The 22,022-nt window shown below is 48.2% G+C and overlaps 1 protein-coding gene across 3 annotated transcripts in view; it reads left to right on the plus strand.

Annotated features, from left to right (window-relative positions):
• The window catches only part of CYFIP2 (cytoplasmic FMR1 interacting protein 2), a 132,505-nt gene extending 112,088 nt beyond the window's left edge, over window positions 1-20,417 (plus strand). For all 3 annotated transcript variants that reach the window (XM_008255326.4, XM_002710339.5, XM_008255327.4), the window contains 5 exons: window positions 8,645-8,717; window positions 9,166-9,260; window positions 13,782-14,020; window positions 15,416-15,563; window positions 17,634-20,417. In XM_008255326.4, coding sequence (XP_008253548.1) covers window positions 8,645-8,717; window positions 9,166-9,260; window positions 13,782-14,020; window positions 15,416-15,563; window positions 17,634-17,801 — 723 coding nt within the window. In that variant the 3' untranslated portion in view covers window positions 17,802-20,417. The remainder of the gene's footprint in view (window positions 1-8,644; window positions 8,718-9,165; window positions 9,261-13,781; window positions 14,021-15,415; window positions 15,564-17,633) is intronic.
• The last annotated feature ends 1,605 nt before the right edge of the window (window positions 20,418-22,022 follow it).

The following is a 22,022-nucleotide window of genomic DNA, read 5'->3' on the forward strand; positions in this document are numbered from 1 at the left end:
CCAGTTAAAGAACTGGTATTCTGAAATCTAGAGACTACCGTATAGAATAAGGCAACAAGAGAATGGAGTAGGGGCCAGTGCTGTAGAGTAGTAGGTTAAGCCTCTGTCTGATGCACCAGCATCCCATATGGGCACCAGTTCAAGACCCAGCTGCTCCACTTCCCATCCAGCTCTCTGCTGAAGGCCTGAGAAAGCAGTGGAAGATGGCCCAAGTGCTTGGGCCCCTGCACCCTTGTGGGAGACGTGGAAGAAGCTCCTGGCTACTGACTTTGGATGCACCTAGCTCCAGTCACTGAGACCATTTGAGGAGTGAACCAGTGGATGGACGACCTCTTTCTCTCCCTCTCTCTGTGACTCCACCTCTCAAATAAATACCTCTTAAAAAAAAAAAAAAAAAAAGACTAGGGTAGGCAATAGGCGAATTCCATGAGGCAGGCTCCGCATGATTGCAAGTTGATTCCCAGTTCATCTGCTGGACCAGGCCTGTCTTTGAACAGAGACACCCTGATTCAAATCTTGGCTCTGTGCTTGGTAGCTCTGGGAACGTTACTCTGTCCTCAGCCTGCGTCCCCACACCTGACAATGGCTGGGGCTGAAGCCGTACCCCACAGAGTTCTTACTGTTAAAGGAGATGATGAAGTCAACTTGCCAGAGCCCAGCAAGCAGGTCCTCCATCACTGCAGGCCCCTTCCCTCCACCCAGGAGCCCCTGAACCTCTCCTGCGAGGACCCCAGGGACCAAGAGCCTGGCTCCCAAATGCCCACAGCCCTGCAGCCCACGACTCCGTGAGTCCTCACCACATCCCCATCCCTTTGGGACAGTGCTTCTCTGGCAGCTCCAGACCCTGCCCATCCTCTGCCACCCACCACACAGCCATCATCTCCTCGTCCCCCCTCCCCCACCCACTGCTCCCTTATTCAGCTCCCACCTTATCAGATGCCTTGCTCTGCCCACAACTTGGTGCTGTCTCTCCCTCCTCCCAGTCATGGAGCGTGTATGGAGTCCTACCTGTTGTCATCTTTCGCATAGTGCCCAGGCCCCTCTCTGGCCCTGTGCTGCCCGTCATCCTTGTCACTGCTGCTGGGTTGCCCATCAGATCACAGAGCAAGCACCTGATACACAGGCACCCCGAATCAAGAGGAAAGTAGTAGCAGCAAGTGTCTAAGACCTTCGTCCCTCACCTGGCTTGAGAGGAGGCTCTTTGCTCCCATTCGGATTTTGTGCCAGGATTTCCGTCTCCCCCTGACCTCGGCTGCTGCTTTGTGCCTTCTCTTGCCATAGACTCAGCAGAGTTGAACTATCTGGAAGGGTCTGGTCTCGTTGACAATATCCACACACACGTAACACCCTCGTGTGTCCTTTCCCTTGGCACCGTGTCCATCCTCATCCTGACGGTTCAGATCTCAACACTGAGCGGCCCAGACCTCAAGTCCAGTTGCATTTTGGAGTTTTCATCTGGGCTATGCACAGAAATGGACCTGGGCTCATGATGTCCTCTGACTCCATGAACAGATCTTGGCACGGGTGGCACTGTCATTTTCCTTTCTTAGCCCTGACTCCTGGCCCTGCTCACTCTCTTTTTTAAAAATTTATTTGAAAGGCAGAGTGAAGGAGAGAGAGAGAAAAAGATCTTCCTTCTGCTGAATCACTCCCCAAATAGTTGCTATAGCCTAAGCTGGGCCAGGCCAAAGCCAAGAGCTTTTCCTGGGTTTCCCACATGGGTGCAGGAACCCAAGCACTTGGACCATCTGCTGCTGCTTTCCCAAGCCATTAGCAGGGAGCTGGATCCAAAGTGGAGCAGCTGAGACTCAAACCAGTGCCCATATGGGATGCCGGCACCACAGGAGGAAGCTTAACCTTCTACACTACAGAGCTGGCCCCAACCGTGATCTCTCTTGCACAGACCAGTCTAATACCCCTTTTGCCTTACCCCCATTTTCCCTCCCTTGCAGCCAGAAGCTCAAACTGCAGATCTGATTGTTCCATTTCCTAATTAAAATCATCCAGTTAGCATCCAGACATGTAAGCGATACTTACAAGATTCTTCCTACACTGCCTCCTGCTTCCACTGTGCCCTCATCTCCTACCTGTTTCCCCAAGCGCTGAAAGCTTCAGTCTGCTCCACCCTCAGCCCCTGTGCCACTGTAGTGGCTTTCACTTGGGGCCCTCTGCAGGTCTGTCCCCAGCACTTAGCCCCCGGTTCAGGTCTATGCATTTCCTTCTCCACGCCACCTTCCCTGCCATCGTCCCCAAAAATCCGGACTGGGTGCCCCTCTGGAATGTCCCCATAGCCCTCATGCATCCCCTCGCACTTAGAAGAGTCGCTCATTTGCTTGTTTTCTTCATCTCGGGGAGGACCGTGCCCCAGGACTGCCTCCCTACTGCTATATCTCCAGCACCCTGCAGACAGACTCGGCTGTAGCAGATGCCTGCTCTCTGTTGTTTGAATGAATGAATGACTTCGTTAGTCAATACGGAGGCTCTATCCTAGTCAGAATTAATGTGTACATGATGCACTACCCCCGTGTTTAATCTCTAGCTCACATTATACCCACATTCTCTACCATTCTCATTGGCCTCTCATATCACATAAGATGCAGGTCCTACCGTGGGTGGGCCCTCCGGGATGACACCGCATCAGTCAGTTTTTGCATGAGATGTGGGTCGCTGTGCTGGCCCTCCATCAGACATGGACTTAAGAACCCTGGCCTGGGGCAAGAGTGGACAACTCCATCAGCCAACAGCTTGGGGGTGAGAGGAGGAGGCCTGAATGAGTAAGGGCTGTGATCAGTTTTTTGCAAACAAAAGGCACTGTGGGCTGGTGGGGTCTGGAAAACTCCTGGAACTTGACTGTGGTTTTGTAGGACAGACAGGAGTGGGTAGAGAACTCTTGGTGAGAATCCGGGAAGGAGGACTTCGGGTGTAAACTGAGCCCATGTATGGTACAGTACAGGCTTTGGGGTCACGTCAGCAGATCTATGACAGTTGTTTATCAAGAAATCATTTACTCACACTCAAGATAGAGGCGACTCTGGGAAGTGAGGGGAGAGATGTCAGCAGTTTCCTGTTTCTTTGACTAGGAAGGGGATGTGACTCTTTTCATTCTTCAAAGTATGTATTATGTCACAGCCTTTTAATTGTAAAGAACGTTTAGCTGCTGTGACCAAACCTTACTCCCTCACCCCCAAAAAATCAACAAATGATAATCCTATGAGTCAGGCTAAAAATAGTTTCCCAAGTGGTCAGATTTGAAGTCATTTCCTCCTGTTTCTATTTTTGATCGTTTTGCATTTTCTTCATACTGTTTATGTATGGTGGGGCGGGGGGGGGGCAGTCTTTCAAGCTTCCTGTCTTGGTCCATTTTCTGTTGCTACAACTGACTACCTGAGACTGGCTAATTTATAAAGAAAATAAATACATTTCTTTTGGTTCTGGGAGCTGTGAAGTCCAAGTTAAGGGGTTGAATCTGGGAAAGACCCTCGCACTGTCAGGGACCCTGCAAGGTCTGGAGGTGGCACAGGGAATCCCATGGCAAGAGCTCATCCCACAGACAAAGCCACACTACACTGCCTTTCCGAACAGCCCCACTCGGGAGTCATCCCTTCACCTGGTACTGCATCGGTGGACTGGTGTGAGCATGAGGGCTCTGAAGGTCCCACCTCCGGATTCTACTAACATGACGTGAGGGTTGACGCTGCAAGATGCGTTTTGGTGGGGACAGTCAACCTCAGCACTTACCAAGGCTTTGGCTGCATGAGCGTCAGAGCGATGCAGTCCTAGGTCCCAGCGTCAGCTGTGTGGCCCCCATTAGGAAGCTTCACCTCACTGCGAGCCCTGGTGTCCTTGTCCCACGTGATGGGAACTTCACAGGAATGTTCTGAAGCACAAAGCAGACAGTGAGTACAGAGCACCAGGCACATAGTGAGTGCTTGGGGAATGCTCAGTCCCTGGAGAAGAGGGCAATTCTACTGTTCTAAGCTGTCATTTCCAAGGAAAGACCCTCAGACACCATTCAATCCAGCCTCTTCATTTTGTTACATTTCAACTGCTCTTGATTGCACATAGCAAATCAAATAATGCAAATGAGTTTAGGACACTCTGCTGCACCCCAGTCCTCAAGGCAGCCTATCTTTGTCATTTCTGTTCCCGGCTCTTCTACTTATCTGTGAGAGGATCACCTCTGCCTCATGATGAACAACTTGAGATGATCCCTACTGACCTCTTTGCAATGAGGAGATTTTAGTTCCTCTCCTCCCCTCCCCACCTCCCTCTACCCCTCTTGCTGTCAATATTTGAGTTACCTATTGTTTCTGTTGTTTCCCCCTGGTAATTGTAGGTAATATATTTCTACCTCTACTGCTTCTTTGAGTAGCATGATTTAGTATGTAACTCTTTTCCATGAAGGCCAAAAAAACCAAGGAAATAACACTGTTGGTACTTGCTTCCACCTCCTGTCTCCTGTTAGCCATATTTTTGTATCATCACAGATTTTTTATTTTGTGCCTTTCTGACTTGTCAAGTGTACCCTTAAAAACCAGAGCAAATTGTATTTGCATTTAGCCTATGCAAATATTGTTCTTTGCCAGACCAAGTAGCATGCTGGGATTTCATTTCCTTCCCTCTGATTCCAGCCACAAGACTCCAAAATCTCTTTAAAGTTAAGAATTACAGAGTGTCCCTAATCCCAAGATTTTCAGATTAGAGATGTTCAAAGGATGAAGTCTATAAAAATATTCAGATATGAAAAACTGAAATCTGAAACACCTGTGGTCCCAAGCATTTCATAAGGGATTCTCCACCTGTAGTTTCTTTTTAACCAAATTAATTTTGTAGAGTAAAGCATGTTCAATGGAGAAAATCAAGTAAACACATACAAGTAGAAAAATATGGGAAGGAACAGTGGTAAAGCAAATTTTTAAAAAAACTAAAAATCCCACAACATGAAGAATTTGTTAAAAATACTTCAAAGAAGTTTATTCAGAGTAATCAGTAGAAATAAAAATGCTTCCCTAACTGATAAAGAGAAACATCTGGCTCTTAAAAAAAAGATTATTTATAATTTATAAATCCCTTTTCCCAATTAGATGCATGCCACAACATTCAACTAAGCTCCACATAGGTGTTGAATGTGTATTGTGTAGCACACATTGTTCTCATTTATGGGAATAAAGTATGGTCAAAAGTAGACACTGTTCTTCACTTCATGGAGGTTAAATGCCAGTGGGGAGAGTCGATCTTCATCAAATAGTCGCATGTAGGAGTGCCTGGTACAGAGTTCATGTGCTAGAAAAGAAGAGAGCCTGCTTTTTGAAGTCATCTTACAGAGGAAGCCACGTCGGCAGAGAGTTACTGAGATCTCGAAGCAGAGGAGGAGCTTCCCAAGCAAAGTCACAGGGAAGAAGTGATGGACTAGGGAGCCGTCCAAAGGGAAAGTAAATATTCTTGGTGGCCACAAAAGGGCTCATTCGGTAACTGCGAAGCTCTTGTGGCTGGAGCCCAGTCAGGGACGTGAATGGGGAGGGGACTCCTGCTGGGTGAGCTTCACAGCCAAGTGAAGGGCCCCACCCAGCATCAAGTGTCTTGGTGGGTTCTGAGGCAGAGTGGGTGATCTAGTATGCAGCCGCTAAGATAAGGATTAGACAAGTGCAAGGGCGGCTGGCAGCCCAGTCTCCCACAATGGAAGCTTGTTTGCATTCCTCACAGGGGCCTTTGTGTGCTCAGAACTGGACATCTTTATCAGTTGCATGATCTCAGTTAACGAATGCCAAACAGATACCTGCCCCAAAAGGTGTTGCACAGTGTGGAGTGTCCTCATTATGCAAAGGGCCACATGGTTCATCCCCCAGGACCTTCCAGACAAATGCTTCCCCACCTCCCTTGGGGAAACATCCTCTCTTCCTCACCTTTGTCAGTTCCCAAGTAGAGGACATGCAGGGAGCCTGCCAGCAAAAAGCAGCCCATCCACCTCTGTTCTGGCAGTTTGCAGACTGCACTGGGGGCTTCCAGAGGGCAAGTGCAACACGGTTGTCTCCAAAGCAATCAGAAGTGGAAGCTCGTGGTGTAGCATTTTCTGTGTGCGCCAAGGTGGCTCCAATCCATTTACCTGCTTAAAAAAATGTGAAGTTGAAAGTTCATGCATTGAGCCACCTTGTAGTAAGAAGACATCCCTAGGAGCAACTGAAAGCCTTGTAAAAAGACAAAGGAAGTTGGCAATGGGCTCTATGTACCAGTGCTCTACTTGGAGCAACTTCAGTAGCTCCTCAGTACACTTAAAATAAAATCCAAACTCTGTACCATGCCTTCAAGGCCCCGCATGACCCATGCTGCATATCTTAAGAGTTTGATGCTATAGGTAGTATGATTCCATTCCTCACTATACTCCAAGCATATTCCTACCATAGGTCCTTTGTACTAGATGCCTTTACCCCCTATTTATATGGCTAGTTCCCTCTCTTCATTCCCTTCTCTGTTAAAATGTTACCCCCTTAAGATTTTTCTGAACTACCCTGAAGTAACCCTATCCCCACTTCCATTCACTCTCTAGCCTATTAACTCTGGTTTGATAACTGTCTGTTATTTTGTGGTTTATTTGTTTTTCTTTGTCTATCAACTAGCATATAAATTCCATGAGGGCAAAGATGTAGTCTAACTTGTTCAGCATCATATCTACAAAGTGTCCAATAGTGCCTGGTGCTTAATAAGTACTTACTGAACTAACCAATGAGTACTTGCACATGTAATAGCAGAATTCTCAGACTTGGAGGACTGTTAGGTAGACAAATTCATTTATTTGTCCAAAAAAACATTTATAGGGTAACAAATATACACTCGTTAAATAAGCAATTACTTATAATAGGAACTATTCTATGCTAGGCAGTGGGGATCTGAGACCAAAATACAGACACTCTCCCCTCTCTTAGGAACTCATGGTGTTGTCGTCAGTGAAGAGAAACGGGCAATCAAGAGAATTAAGAGTCAACAGAACAGACTAAAGGGTCTTGGGAAGTGACCAAGAAAGGAGACTCACATCTTAGGCTTGAATGAGTGAGATGACTGTGCCGTTTTGTGAGCAAGGAAGTCCAAGTGACATAGGGAGAAGGCTTTAGAGGTGCTGAGCTGTGGTGTGTCCAGGTGGGGCAGCCTGTTTCAGAGTGCCTGTTTGAGTATCAGCTGCTCTGCTGCTTATCCCACTTTCTGCAGATATGCCTGGGAAGACATAAAAGATGGCCTAAGTACTTGGCCCCCCGCCATCCATGTGACAGACCAGGATGAATTTGTTTGGCTCCTGGCTTCAAGTTGGCCCAGCCCCAGCAGTTGCGGGCATTAGGGGAATGAACTAAAGAGTGGAAGACATTCACTGTCATTCATTCTTTCATTCTTTCTGCCTTCCAAATAGTATTTTTTTTAATCGCAATATACATAAAAAGGATCACACAGAACCAGCAAGTGTGTTTTGTTTTATCGATACCAGGAGCACAAAGCTAGTTCATCATTCAAAAGTCAGTCAGTGCAACTCACCATATAAATATGAAGGAATAATCTGCATGATCTGAGCTTCAGGTTATGTGATAAGTCAAAGGATCTGAGCTTCGACACAGCAATGAAGACCAGGTTGTGTGATTCACAGGCGAGGAGAGGAACAGCTACATTAAGAAAGCTGCAGAGTTACCCCTCTGCCTGAGACACAGAATCACAAGCAGATCAGGAAGCCCCTCCCAGTCTCTGGGATCCTCATTTCAGGATGGACCCACAGTTTGTTTTAAAGGCATCTGAGGCCCTGAGCAGCCAGCCTCCTGCACTCCCAGGACATCATTGTCCTTCTGTGCATGGCATGGTAGTAAGAAGCATGGTAGTAAGAAAATTCAGATTTTCTTAGATACTTAGAATCCCCAAGTGTGGGTTTTTGATGGAGCCTGGATCTTACCTTATTCAAATACTCTCAATGGAAAGGAGAGAAAGCAAGCCCCAGCAGAGTGTGGCTTCTGCAGGTCCCTTCCCTCCCCTTTGCTCTGAAAGCCATGATCGTGAGCTGGTCCCAGGGCAACAAGACCATTAGACTGTGTCTTCCATCTCGTCCTAACTAAACTTTCTCCTCCAACCACTGTAGTGCTTGCTGTTAAGTTTCACATGTCACCTTCAAAACCTTCTGGCCTAGGTTCTAGTCCCTCCTCTCTTGCTAGTTGGTGTCTGATGTGGCAAACAACAGCCAGACACAGGCCTGTGAAGAATCAAACTGGATTAATTCAGGGGAGGATTGGTCCAGCTGCCGCCTGTGAGCCTGCAGGAGTTATAGCCAACCACATTCTTCTGTTTGATTCCTGTTTTGTTCACTCCAATTCTTCAACAAATTCCTCCTAAAATTATACTAAGAATGCATTGAATTCTCATGCATCGGGGACTGTGTGATGCAGCTACAGATTCTCCCATCTCACCCTCACAGCAACCTACTGAAAGTACTGTTCTCATCCTCATTTTGCACATAGAGAGACTAAGTAATTTGCCTATGGTCAGATAGCTGATCAGTAGAAGAGTCAAGATTTGAACCCAGGTCTGGTTAATGCCCATGCTTAACTTTTATGCATGAAAATTCTTCATGGTTTAAAATGAAATCAGGTTTTCTCTTTCTTGCCCTCCGTCTCTGCAGTCCCAGGAGGAAGTCTGTGACCTGCTCCACGCTGCGCCATTCCAAAACATCTTGCCCAGGGTCTACATCAAAGGTAAGAAACCACTTGGGTCCAGCTCAGGATCCAACTTGAACTCATGCTTCCAGTCGTATTTCCAATCAACTCAGATCTGCAGTCAACAAGGGAGAAGGCCTCAAGCTGTGACTGCAGATTGAGCCATCCAAGTCACAGAATTGGAAATGATACTGAGGCACTCTCCTTGTTCTTTTCATAATGGCTCCTAGTCTGTTGTGCTCTGGCTCCGGTTTAAATGCCTCCGGTGATGGAGAACTCACTACCTCACAAGGCAGATGCTTCCATTGGTGGACAGAGACCGCAGAACATGCTTCTGCTTAGTAAGACTTAATCCTGCCTTAGAGCACAGCTCTGTACACTCCTTCCACGTGCTATACAGAGTCACCTCTAGGTCCCACGAGAGTTTCTTCTTACTACCTACCCAGTGTGCCTGCATCTCACTCCCTGCTCTGCTGCTCCTTTGCAGAGGGGGAGCGCCTGGAGGTCCGCATGAAGCGCCTGGAGGCCAAGTACGCCCCGCTTCACCTGGTGCCCCTGATCGAGCGGCTGGGGACCCCTCAGGTACCGACCTGCTTGCCCCAACCCTGAGGACCAAGAGCAACTGGACAGGGAGAGGGCTTCGTCCGACCCTTCTCCCCAGTGAGGGGGAGAGGGTGCCCAGTAGCACAAAGGCAGTGAGCGGGAATGGGGTTTTCTGACTGTCAGTCCTGGGCTCTGTCTTCCACAGCTGGATCATGTGTCCTGCTGAGAAAGGAAGTGGGAAGCTGTTCCAACAAGGAGCTGTTACAGCTGAGCCAGGTGTCAAGCATTCTGCTGTGGGTGGCATCTCTGCACATTAAGGCCCCACTCGCTCTGAGCCAGCTATCGCTCCTGCACACTGTGGCCAGACAAACTCTCTCAGGGATAGGAGAATCTGTGGTTATGGTGCTTGTTGAAGCAGAAGACTGGCAAGGCCCTGCAAGTCTGTCAGAGCAGTGACTAAATAAATTGTGGTACGATCATATTAGGGTGGAATACTCACATATGCATCATTCACGTAACACATAGTTAGAAAGAGGAGCACTTAGAGCTCACAGTATCGGTGTGGACAGATCTCCAGCACAGCATCGGGTGCATTTAAGCAGTGGTGCTACAGTTCCCATAGGATGATGGACGCTTTCTGCTTCTCTAAAAATATATACAACAGAACGATGTAAGTAAAACTTTTCCCAAAAATGCCTGGAATGATACACACCTTCTGCATCATGGTGACCTGAGACAGATTGGGTAGGAAGTCAGAGAGGACTGTAGTGTTCTAACATCTTCAGAGGTCAATGAGCGTACGTGTTGATTCTGTAATCAAGATTAACGCATAAGACCCATGCCCCCGTGTTCTGAGCCCGGCCGAAGGACATACATGCTGAGCAAGGTGAGAGGTAGGCTCTGTGTTGGCATAGTGTGGGCCGTGTTTCAGCACAGTGCAGAGCTACATCTTAGGAAGTCAGCCCAGCAGGCCACTTGCCTGCCATCAGCCTCTTATTAACAACAGTGATTTACAGCTCGGTGGTCTTTGGGTTCTTTGACTCACAGCACAGAGACTGTAGATAATAGAGGGCATGCACATCTTCTTTTTTGGCCTTCAGAGGCTGAACAGAGGAGATCCTCTCAAATGATTTCCTTTTAGGGAGAAATCCCAAGCCGGCGACACGTTCACGTGTCTGCGGGAGCACTGGTGTCATCCTGCAGGAATCCAGCCTCTTGCCCAGGGTCTGGCATGCGAGCATGTGTTTCCACTTAGAGGCCTTGAATTCCACCGTTTCCTTCTGATGGATAGCAATCCCAATCTGTCAAACGGTGAATGTTTAACAAACAAAAGCCTAGACGTTCTGGGAGGGAGGTACTGCCACTTTTAAGTCTCCCATCCTCCCAGGACTAGTCCAAAACTTAGCCATTGCATAGACGAGAGGAACATCAATGAAGCGCATCTGCACTAGCTGGGGTTCAGGGCACACACTTAACACGCAGCTCAGGGCACAGCACCCCTGACCACCTTTTAGATAGATGTTAGGGGAATGTTGCATTGTTTCCATTTGTTCCTGAGACAAACTGACGGGTCCTGTCTTCTTACCTAGCACTGTCCTGGAAAGAATACTCTAGGGATCAAAAGATAGGTGTCAGCGCTGTCCCAGCTGCGCCTCCAATTCTTACACGAATAGTGCCAGTCCTCGATTTCACCTCTGTGAAATGGCACGATAGCTGCCTTACTACCTTCGTTGTATTCCATCCTTTCTCAATTGTTAGGATGAACACACACAAGCATTCCCAGAAACCGAGGGCTGTGTAAAGAAGGAATGGTGAGACAGGAAGCTCCTGCACAGGGTACAGCCCTACATGTAAGCTGAGTACCCTGGGCAGAAATTATTCCAGCATGGCTTCCAAATCTCTTCTCTTTTCCCTTCTTAATTCAGTAAGGAATGATAGCGAGAGGAGAAAAACCATCCCAGTAAGCGGAGTACAAAACAATTGAAAAAAAAATTATTAAACACACAGACCTGCCATATGTATCACCAACCCACAGAGTGAGGGTATTCACAATAAACCATCTGTAAGATACTCTTTCAGATCAGGAAGATGATAGACCTAGCAGAAGAAATGCACAAAATCAAACTGACAGCATGAAAAACACAATGCCAACAGAAAAGGTATTCAGCATTACCAGTAATCACGGACATGAAAATTTCTCAAATCAGGTGCATTGTTTCATCTCAGGTTTGATCAGCACTTCTCTTGATGATAACAAGAGTCGACTGTTGATCTGAGTCCAAGCAATAGGCATCACACGGGCAGACATGGACACAGGCCTGATGTTGCGTAGCCAAAGCCTTCAAAAATATTTATATTCTTAGAAATGTCTTGTTAAAGATTTATCCTAGCAAATTAATGAGGGATAGCTTCACGAAGTTTATGTAAAGGATGGCTGTTTTAGAATTGTGTATAATAGTGAAAATTGCCAACAGTTCCAAATAACCAGTACAAGCAGAGAGCTAAATAAATGATGGCCTAACAGCAGCCATCTTCTATAACCATTAAAAATCGTGTTACTGAAAATATTTAAGGAAATGAACTTTTAATAAAATAGATTATATGATCCATATTTTCTTAAATATAGATGTACACACATATATCCATGTACACAAACAACTCACACATCAATATATTAAGAAAGTACATCTCACAGTAATGGGACTATGAAGGATTTTTATTTTCTTCCTTAAAACTTTAAAAAAAGTTTCCAAAACATTGCCCAGTGATCCTGTGTCCCTTTCATAGTTCACAGAACCAACTATAGGGTAACCACTGTTTCCAAGGAAAGAGCGTCAAGGCTGTTGGCCTGGCTCACTCCAAGTGCGGCTGCAGCTTTACAAACTCAGTTGCCAGTCCTTTCAGATCCATGTCTGGCATTGTCAGGCCCCGAGCACCGATGCAGGCTAACCAGACCACAGCAGTTCACTTACATACCAGTAACTCTGGCTTCAATGCCAAAGAGAGTATGTGTAACTTCCAGAACAAACTGGGGTCCTCTGCATACTGAGCTCCCGTGTACCCGGCACTGTGTACGAGTGAGCACTTGCAGGGGCCAACAGCACAGACTGAGAACAGAGTCAAGCACCCGAGTCTGGCAGCTGCGGCAACCTGAGGGGTCCCCTCTCCTCTCAGCCCCTCTGCCTATGGAATTGGCTCAAGTCACCCAGAGTCGGGGTTCCCTCTCCTTCGTGTTTAAGGCACACGCTAGCAATCTGTGCTTCTCCAGCTCATTTTCTGCATTTCTTCTGAAGGACAGTTGCCATGGCAACTACACTCCTGGCGAACACTCATACCAGGCTCCAGCATCAGTGTTACTGCTTTAGTGCCTCCAAGGATCATGCAGAAGCTGCTCTCTTTGTGGGCGAGGCCAGGCAGGCACTCCCAGCCCCCCTATAAAGTGGGCCCTCTGGGGAACCCCAGCCCCCGCCCAAGAAGCTGCTCCTAGCAGTGCTGTCTCAGCAACCAGCCCTCCATAGCTGTGTTCCCAGATTCCTGAGAGCCGCCCTTGACCTTAGATCTTAATATTTATCTTACTTTGCAGATGATTTGCGGGACTTTTGCGCTAGATATCGGTATTCAAAATGCATACAGTTGTGTGTTTGGATTGCCTGTCCGGGGCCGCTGATTATAGATATGCAGTAGCCAGGAGCCAGATTAAGTTACTGATAGAGAAGGTTTGTAGTTGTCCAAGGAGGGCCTCTAACTAAAGGAACTAATTCTGGAAGATCAGTGAGGAATTTTCAAAGATTCACATATGCTCACTGTAGCACATTCAGCTGTACTAACACACTTCATGAAAAAACTGAGAACCCCACTCAAGTCTCCAAGCCCATCAGCTCCCAAAACCAATACTGATCTTTCTGAACTGATCTCTACCTGTGCACACCCCTCATCACATAGTCTTATTCATCTCTGGGACCATATGTTGAGGTTTTCAACAGAGTCATCCCTTTCGGCAACTTGCCCTATTTGCTTCACAGTTTACCTCATAGATCAACTCCCAGGAGTCAAATCCCTACTTTGTCACTCGCTGGCTAACTCTCCGAACCTGTTTGTGCATCTGTAGAATGGGTGCAATAATGAGACCTACACCCAATGGGGTAGAATGGAGTCAGGACTATCTGGGGCTTAGAACAGCACCTGGTGTATTACACACTCTTAGCCAGTGTGAACTAGCAGTAGAAATAGTATCATAGTACCAGTAGTACAAGCTGATGGCACTATCACCTCTGTCATTTTGCTGGCTAACCTAGCATTTCAGCATGTGGGTGCATCATAATGTTTTAATCGTTAACAAACTTCAGTTGGTACCTCTGGGTATGACTCATCACAGGTAAGACTTACCTGCAACTACACTCAGCTTAGCAAAGCCAGTGCCCGCTCTAGGCAAGGCATCGGCTCAGGTGAACGCATTCCCGGGACAGCCGGCTCAGCGTCGAGATCTCTGGCGAGAGGTGGCACAAGGGGTCTGAGATGTAGAGACGTGGATGGGAGGTTTCTGCACTTTTGTGTTCCCAGCAAATCGCCATCGCCCGAGAGGGGGACCTGCTGACCAAGGAGCGGCTGTGCTGCGGCCTGTCCATGTTCGAGGTCATCCTGACCCGCATCCGCAGCTACCTGCAGGACCCCATCTGGCGGGGTCCACCGCCCACCAACGGCGTCATGCACGTAGACGAGTGTGTCGAGTTCCACCGGCTCTGGAGTGCCATGCAGTTCGTCTACTGCATCCCTGTGGGGACCAATGAGTTCACAGCAGAGTAAGTTCCCCAGGGAAGGGGGCCACCAGCCAGCCTGTGTATACACCCAAGGGTGGCTGGGATGCCACAGTCCCAGAAGGGTGGGCCAGGGTAGCGCTGGGCACCAGCTGTTGATGGAGTTGCTACACAGGTGCTGGGTCCTGGCCTCGATGAGTTTACAGGACCAAGTGGGAAAAAAATGGAAAGAGGTAAGGGACATAACACGGGGTTGCTTGACAGCCAGGGTAGGAAGAGTGACAGATGCCAGCGAAGAGACATGAACGAGTCACCAGACTTTAATTCACAGGCTGCAACTAAGCCCTAATAGTGCGTGGGATTTGCATCTACAGAGGGAAGAAGCTGACATCCCAGGCAGGGCAACCACTGCTGGAGGCAGAAATGGAGCTTGGGCGTGAGCCTGCGTGGCAGGGCCTGGAGAGAGCTCTTGGGGCCTTGTGCCTCCAAGACCCGAAGCTGGTTGTACAGCAATGCAGGGGCCCTAGGTTAAAGAGCTTCACTGCCCATCTCAATCCCCAAGAGACTCTGCTCCTGCAAAGTGAGGAGCCTTCAGCCGTAACCCAGCCCCATCCTCAGTGAGGATGGAAGCAGAGCCCAGCTCTGGACAGGTTGAGTGTGCCTTATGCAAAGAGGGGCCGGAAGCGTTTCCAGTCTCAGACAGGGGATGCTCAGCCTGCACAGCGGTGAAGCTGACCGCAAGGCCTGCCCTGCAGGAGCCGTGTGTCTGAAGGGAACGCATTTGAGGGCCCGAGAAGGTTCGCAGTGATAGTGGAACTGCAGCAGGGAGGGGAGACAGGCGGGCTGCCCTGAGGCTTGTTCCCCCCAGGCCTGCACAGCAGTGGGGGGAGAGGGAGACACCTGTCCACTTGCTGCTGCTTGAGGACAAGGGAGAAACAGCAGGCTCTCCCCGCCACCATCCGAGTTGTCTCAAGAGCTGGCAGCCTGCAGGCCTCCCAGTCTCCCCACACCCCATGCTCTCTCACTTCACTCCGAGCCACCTGTGGCCCGCAGGTCTCCCGGTTTGAAATGGCCCCTCTCCTCCCAGTCGTCCATAGATTCTCCTTTGACCCGCCCTGAGATAACCAAGCACAACAATCTCAAGGGCAGAATCAATTTTTTTTCTTGCAAACACTTAGCTTTTTCAAAGCTTTTTTTTTTTGGGGGGGGGGGGAACAGGTCTAAAGCTCTCTGTGATTCAAAGGGCTTATTCTATAACCACAGTCCCTAGAACCAATGAATCCACCCTCCCAACTCCCCTGTGCCCATTTTACAGATTAAGAGGCTTGGCCCAAAAAAAGGCCTGCTGGCTAGCTGTTCTCCTGGCTTAAGATGAGGCTCCCTCCCTCCCTCCCTGCCTGCCTGCCTCTCACTCCAGCTGCTTCCTCTCCCCACTCCCAGGCAGTGTTTCGGGGATGGCTTGAACTGGGCTGGCTGCTCCATCATCGTCCTGCTGGGCCAGCAGCGTCGCTTCGACCTGTTTGACTTCTGTTACCACCTGCTCAAAGTTCAGAGGCAGGACGGGAAAGACGAAATTATTAAAAATGTGGTAAGCAGGCTCGGGGCTGGTGCCTGGGAGCTGGGGCGGGGCCTGATAACCAGCTTTCATCAGAAGAAGAAAGGAAGCCAACGCCCTGCCCAAGTGGGTACGGAGACCCCAGCGGCTGCGGACCTGCGTGGAGGAGACCATGAGTCACTGGGATGAGCCAGGTCACCTTCAAGGGCACAGCTGAGCTCAGACCTCCCATACACCCCCCAGTGTCCCAGTCAGACTCTGCCAATGCCAGTTCCTCATGCACTCAAGTGTTAGCTGAGCACAAAGGTTGTACCAAGCCCTGGGTTGGAGCTGGTGCTGGCCTGGGTAAGCAAGGTTGCTGTGGGAAGAGAAGAACCCTCCAAGCCCGATAAAAGCAGCAGGGGGCGGGGGGGGGGGGGTCAGACACCTCCCCATGATCCAGTGCTGGAGCCGAGTCAGGGGTGGCCAGTGCCCAGGAGCCAGGTAGAAAAAAAGGCGTGGGGCTTGTAGGGATGTTCCAGGCAACAGGGCTGGACAAAGAAGGTGTCTCAGGGACCTGGATAGGAGCAGAGGGCAGGCCACCACACCCCGGACTTCATAAATTGGAGCAAAATAGACATGACAGAAAATGCACCACTCAACAATGTTAAGTCCATTCGGGTCGTTCAGGACTCATCGCCACTCCTCCCCCGAATTTTCCCTCTCCCCAGCTGACTGTGCCTGTTCAAGGGTAACTCCCCGTGTCTCCCTTCCCTGCCCCTGGCAACCAGCATTCCTGTTTCTGGCTCTGAATCTGACTGCCTAGGCAGCTCACAGGAGTGGATTCGTGTAGTATCTGTCCTTCTGGGACCGGCTTGTTTCCCTTAGCTTCCTGTCCTTGAGGCTCATTCACCCTGTAGTGTGTGTCAGAGTGTCCTTCCTTTTGAAGACTAAATAGACTACAACAGGGACACTTTGGGATACACATGCACACATACCGTATTCAGTTTATCCCATAGTCTATCAATGGACGCTGTGTTGCATCACCTTTTGGACATTGTTAACAGCGCTCCTGTGAACACGGTACACAGATGTCCGAGTCCCTCCCTTCAGCTACTTCGTGTGTATACCCAGCCGTGGAGTTGCTGCATCACATGGGGATTAATTTTTTTCCGAAACTGCCATACTGTTCCATGGTGCCTGTACCACTTTACGTTCCCACCAGCAGCACAAGGAAGGTCCCATTCTTCCACATTCTCATCACTGCTTGTTATTTTTTTAATAGCTATCCTAAATGGGCATGAAATGGTATCTCACTGTGGTTTTGACTTACATCTTTCCATGTGCTTTGCATATTTGTGTGTCTTAAAGAAGAGAGATGTCTATTCTGAGTTCTTTGTCCATTTTTAACTACATTATTTTGTTTAGTTTTTTAGTTCTTTGTATATTATGAATATTAACCACTTATAACATACGTGATTTTCAAATACTGTGTTCTGTTCTATGGGATGCCTCCCCCCCACCACCATGCTGTTGATAGAAGCCTTTGATGCACAAGATTTCAATTTTTATGTAGTCCAGTTTCTTGTTGCCTGTGCTGTTGGTGTTATAACCAAGTATTCATAGCCAAATCCAGGGTCATGAGGATTTTGCCCCATTTTCTTCCAAGAATGTTAGAGTTTAACGTTTACACTTAGCTCATCAATCTCTTTTGAGATGATTGCTGTATATAGTATAAAGTAAGTGTCCAACATTAATTTTCCTAGCACCATTTGCTGAGAAGACAGTTTGTTTCGTCCTCTGAGTGGTTTTGGCATCCTTGTCAAAAGCAATTTGATTATATATGAGGATTTATTTGTGTACTCTATTCTGTTCCATTGATCACAGCTCTTGATACCAGTACCACACTGTTATGACTATGGTAGCTTTGTAGCATGCTTTATAGGTCACACAAAGGCCTTAAACTTGATTTGGAAACTCTTTCCCTCAAAGCAAGAGATGCAAGTGATGCAATCCTAGAAGCATCAGGACCTTGATCCCCAACCTCGCTGAATTCTGTTGCTTTTCCTTTGTGTCTCTGCCTCCTCCACCCACGCTCACTTGAACTTCCTTGTCCTTCTGCAGCCCCTTAAGAAGATGGCCGACCGCATCAGGAAGTACCAGATCTTGAACAATGAGGTCTTTGCCATCCTGAACAAGTACATGAAGTCTGTGGAGACAGACAGTTCCACTGTGGAGCACGTGCGCTGCTTCCAGCCACCCATCCACCAGTCCCTGGCCACCACCTGCTAGGCTGACGGTCCTGCAAGCCCTAATCCCAACAGAGGAGAAGCAGGAGAGAAAGCCACGGCCAGCCTGCAGCAGAGTCCGCCTGGACAGCGTGTGGGATAGACCTGGAAGTAAACATGAACCTCCCCAAACTCATCCCCACCACGCCCAGGGGCTGGGCTTGTGCATGCTCTCCCATGACATCTCCATGGCAGGTTTTCCATAGTGTAAATGAAAAACAAACACAAAGAGGCAGTGTGTGCTTTGCTCCTCTCTAACTGTCTTAGGAGCTCTTAGCTTCCCCCTTTCTCCGTTCCATAGTCCCAGGGTGGCGACCGCCTACCCAGTGTCCTCAGGTCATCCTAGTCTCATGGTCACACCTCAGCTTCCTGGATTCTGCATCTTCTCTGTCCATTCTTCCAGTTTCCCCAGTGCCATCTCCTCCCTCTCTGGGTGTTAGGAATTCCCCTGCCAGGAGTTCACTTGGACCAGAGGCTGGGAGCCATGGAGACCCAGAGGTCCCTGGTATTGGTGTCACAGAAGATGGTATTGGCTCTGGCCTTTCATAGGCTCCCAACAGCACCATCCTAACTCTCCCCTCAAAGCAGTCCTGGACACAAGGCAAAGATACTTCCCAGCTGTGCTGCATGGAGTGCAACTGGGTGGGGAAGATGGTCTGGCCCACTGTGCACAAGTGGCATTTATGCACACAGCCAGGAACTCCACATCTGCAGACACGACCGTCAGCCTGACGGTGAGGTGGTGCCTTTGCCCCTTCAGCAGATCCCTGGCGACAGCCACGCGGGGCAATGGACATGTCATTCTGGGCACGGCCCACAGCGTTCGCCAGTCACCAGATTTGGAAGCACTTCTGGAATACAGGACATCTCCCCCAGGAGACAAAGTATTAAAGGGTTAACCGCAGAGGCCCCGAACATCTTGGGGTGGGGGGGGGACAGGGAGGTAAGGAGTGAAAATTAGGAGTCACCCGAACAATCCTTTTGTTTCAGTCAGTCGGAACTTTCCTTGTCCCAACTGTGAAAGAGCCTTTGAACATTTCATCTTTTGCTTTCAGCTTGCCATCCCCTCCAGACTTCTGAAGTTAGATGTTTGGGGTACGGATTCTTGATGGGGGGTCTATTTCCTTGCATTTTCCAGACTGAATCAAAATCATCCCTCTGCACAATCTCCCACAGGTATGGGGAAACCATTTGGGAAGACAGAGGCTTTGAGGTAAAAATGTCCTTTTAGAGAGCACATCTTCACAGGGAGCCTGTAGGCCTGAGCTTTTCAGAACGTAGAAAGTATGACAGTTGCTACTTTTGCTCCAGCCCAGGGAGGAAGAGTAGAGAGAAAATGGAGAGAACAATGATGATCCTCTCCCTGTCCCTCTGGGGTGTCTCCCAGAGCAGACAAATGGCATTTGTTACCCTTCGTCACAGAGCCCATTTTTTAACCCCATGGGAAGAGCAAAGGAAGCACTGGGTGACGCTGTCTTGTTCTCCCTGAGCAAAGGGGGCATCCAGTGTGGTCCGAGGGCCACCCACATGTCCTGAGATGAGGACATTTCTGTGATGATTCCCGAGTGTCACCCCAACCCCAATTCTGAGTCCCTGGGAATAGGGCTAGGAAATTTGCATTTTCTAGAAGCTAGCCAAGTTGAACACCAAAGTTTGAGAACCAGTGGAGAGAGGAATCATTCTGCTAACCTTGGGCTTTGAGCTACCTCCAGGCCGTGAAACAAAGTTATCTGTAGGTTAGAGAACGATCTCCAAGTGTGAAGGGGCAGCTCCTCCCTTTCCAGAGCTGCCACTTCCTACTTTGATTTCTTACCTTTTCTTCTTGAAAACCACAGATGTGTCCAAGAGGCCAAAGAGAGAGGTTATAACACAAGGCAGAACGATAGGGTAAAGCATGCCTTCCAAACCTGCATAACATCTCTAGGCTCCGGAGCCTTCTGTATCTTCCGTCCTGTCTTGGAATGAGAGCTGGCTCTTTGCAGAGATAGAACTGGTTTTTAAGTGCTAGAGTGCATCCTAAATGCTTAGCCATTGCTTTGTAGGACCACCCATTTGGTAAGATTGCCATTGATCAACCCACGCTTCCCACATTGCATTTCTAACTCTGAAGTTGACCCTCTGAACAGTCACATTATCCTGCAGAGCCCTGACCCCAGTAAACTCGAGTCTTCACATTCAAGAGGGAGGTTTCGTTTCCCTAGCAGCACTTATTTATCAATGCTGGGCAAGTTGACTTTTTTTTTTTTTCCTCCCTAGCATTGTTACTGCCTCCTTTTTTTTTCTTTTGTGTGTGTGTGTGCGTGCGTGCGTACGTGTGTGTGTGTGTCTAAGACCCAGGAAAAAAAAAAAAGCTGAGGTTTTAAAGTTTTAAAAAATCCTGTTTCAGAAACTGTCAAATGTACCATATTTGTATTAAGAGTTGTTGGGGATTTTTGTACAATGAATTTACATTTATTTATGGTGACTTATATTTACGCTCGTGATCAGATAATGATGTTAAATTCTTAAATCATATTTGCTATGCAGCTGAAGATGATATTTTGATTTGTATTTTGGGGGTACCTGTGTTGAGTTGATAAACATTTCCATCTCCATTAAAACTGCTTCCAACCTAGTAAAACCAGCATCTTGGTCGTTTTTCAGTCCTCATTACTGAGTGGAATGCCACATTAAAACCAGTGACTAGGAAAACAACTAGAAATAGAATCGAAGAGAATAAAGATAAACTGATGGCTTATTTGGCTTTCTCAAGTGAGGAGTTCTCTCTCCAGAAATTGATCACAACAGGCAAGACACAGGAAACAGTTCCCACTCTTGGGCATTCCACAGTCTCACTGAGTGGAATACACACTCCACATCCAGAGTTAAGAGCCTAATTTACAGGCACCATACTCAATCTTATCCATCTATTCCTTTTTATCAACCACAATGACTGTGCACTGTATTCTGCATTTTACAGAACAGCCACTGAGTATACATACTCTCAGTGACTCTGTGACAAAACTGGAATCTGAACCCAGTTCCAAAGCTTGGGCTTCTGCTATCACATTATAATGAACTGACCAGATCCCTCAACTAGACTTGGGACTTGGTCACTGGACTGTCTGGGACTTGGGTAAGATTGGCCAGAGTCTGCTGTCAGGAGAGAGCCCAGCTTGGTGGCTGCAGGGTTTTCAGGCTGAAGGACAGAACTAATGCCTGGGATACTCTCACAATTGGCACTGCTGAGCTTTGATATGTACTCTCTCAACATCTTCAACCATTTCCAAAATTCGTCAGCATTAAGGTAACATAACTGACCCAGTGAAGTTTCAGTATTACTGGTCCTAAGAGTTGTGCAGTGAAAATAAGGTTCTGGAGTCACATCAATTAGAGCAACACTTCACATTCTTTCCCTTGAAAATCTGCAGTGTTGGAGCAGGGGTCATGGCAAAGTGGGTTAAGCCATCACTTTCAACTCTGGCATCTCACATGGCTGTTGGTTCAAGGCCTGGCTGTTCCCTTGTGATTCAGCTCCCTGCTAATGTACCTGGAAAAGCAGTGGAAGATGGCCCAAGTGCTTGGGCTCCTGCCACCCATGTGGGAGATCCGGATGGAGTTCCAGGCTCCTGACTTTGGCCTGGCCCAGACTTAGCTGCTGTAGCCATTTCAGGAATTAACCAGAGGGTGGAACATCTCTCTCTCTCTCTCCCTCTCCCTAACTCTGCCTTTCACATGAATAAAACAGATCTTTAAAAAAAACTATGCAGTGCTCTGGGGAGTCCTGCAAACCTCCGAGCAGACACAATAATCAATGAGTTTGAAGACAACTGAAATTATTAAGGGGGAAAAAATGATGGGAGGATACCAGCAAAATGATAGAAAAGGATGTCCTAGGCTTCTCTGATCCCCATAACAATTACATATGACTAAGCCACCTTGGGGAGAACCCCAAAACTGAGTAAACCTAACTCACCTGTGGGATCCACAAGAGGTGATTTAAGAAAGAATTGGGAAGGCTGAGAAAAAAGTTTCACTTCAACTGCGCTGCCCCTCCCCCTCTCCCAAGGAAGCACAGTACCACAGAGAGCTTTCCCTGGGGACCAGGGTTACTACAATGGGAAAAGAGAAGCAGAGACCGGCACCCAGCCTCCCTCATGCTCGGATGTACTTCCCACGAAGTCCACTCTAATCATCTCTCAAGAACACAGAGGAGGCAAGGCCAGTTAGATCACCTGATGTCAGG

The sequence above is a fragment of the Oryctolagus cuniculus genome, chromosome 6 (genome assembly GCF_964237555.1).
Source record: "Oryctolagus cuniculus chromosome 6, mOryCun1.1, whole genome shotgun sequence".
NCBI classification, from domain to species: domain Eukaryota; kingdom Metazoa; phylum Chordata; class Mammalia; order Lagomorpha; family Leporidae; genus Oryctolagus; species Oryctolagus cuniculus.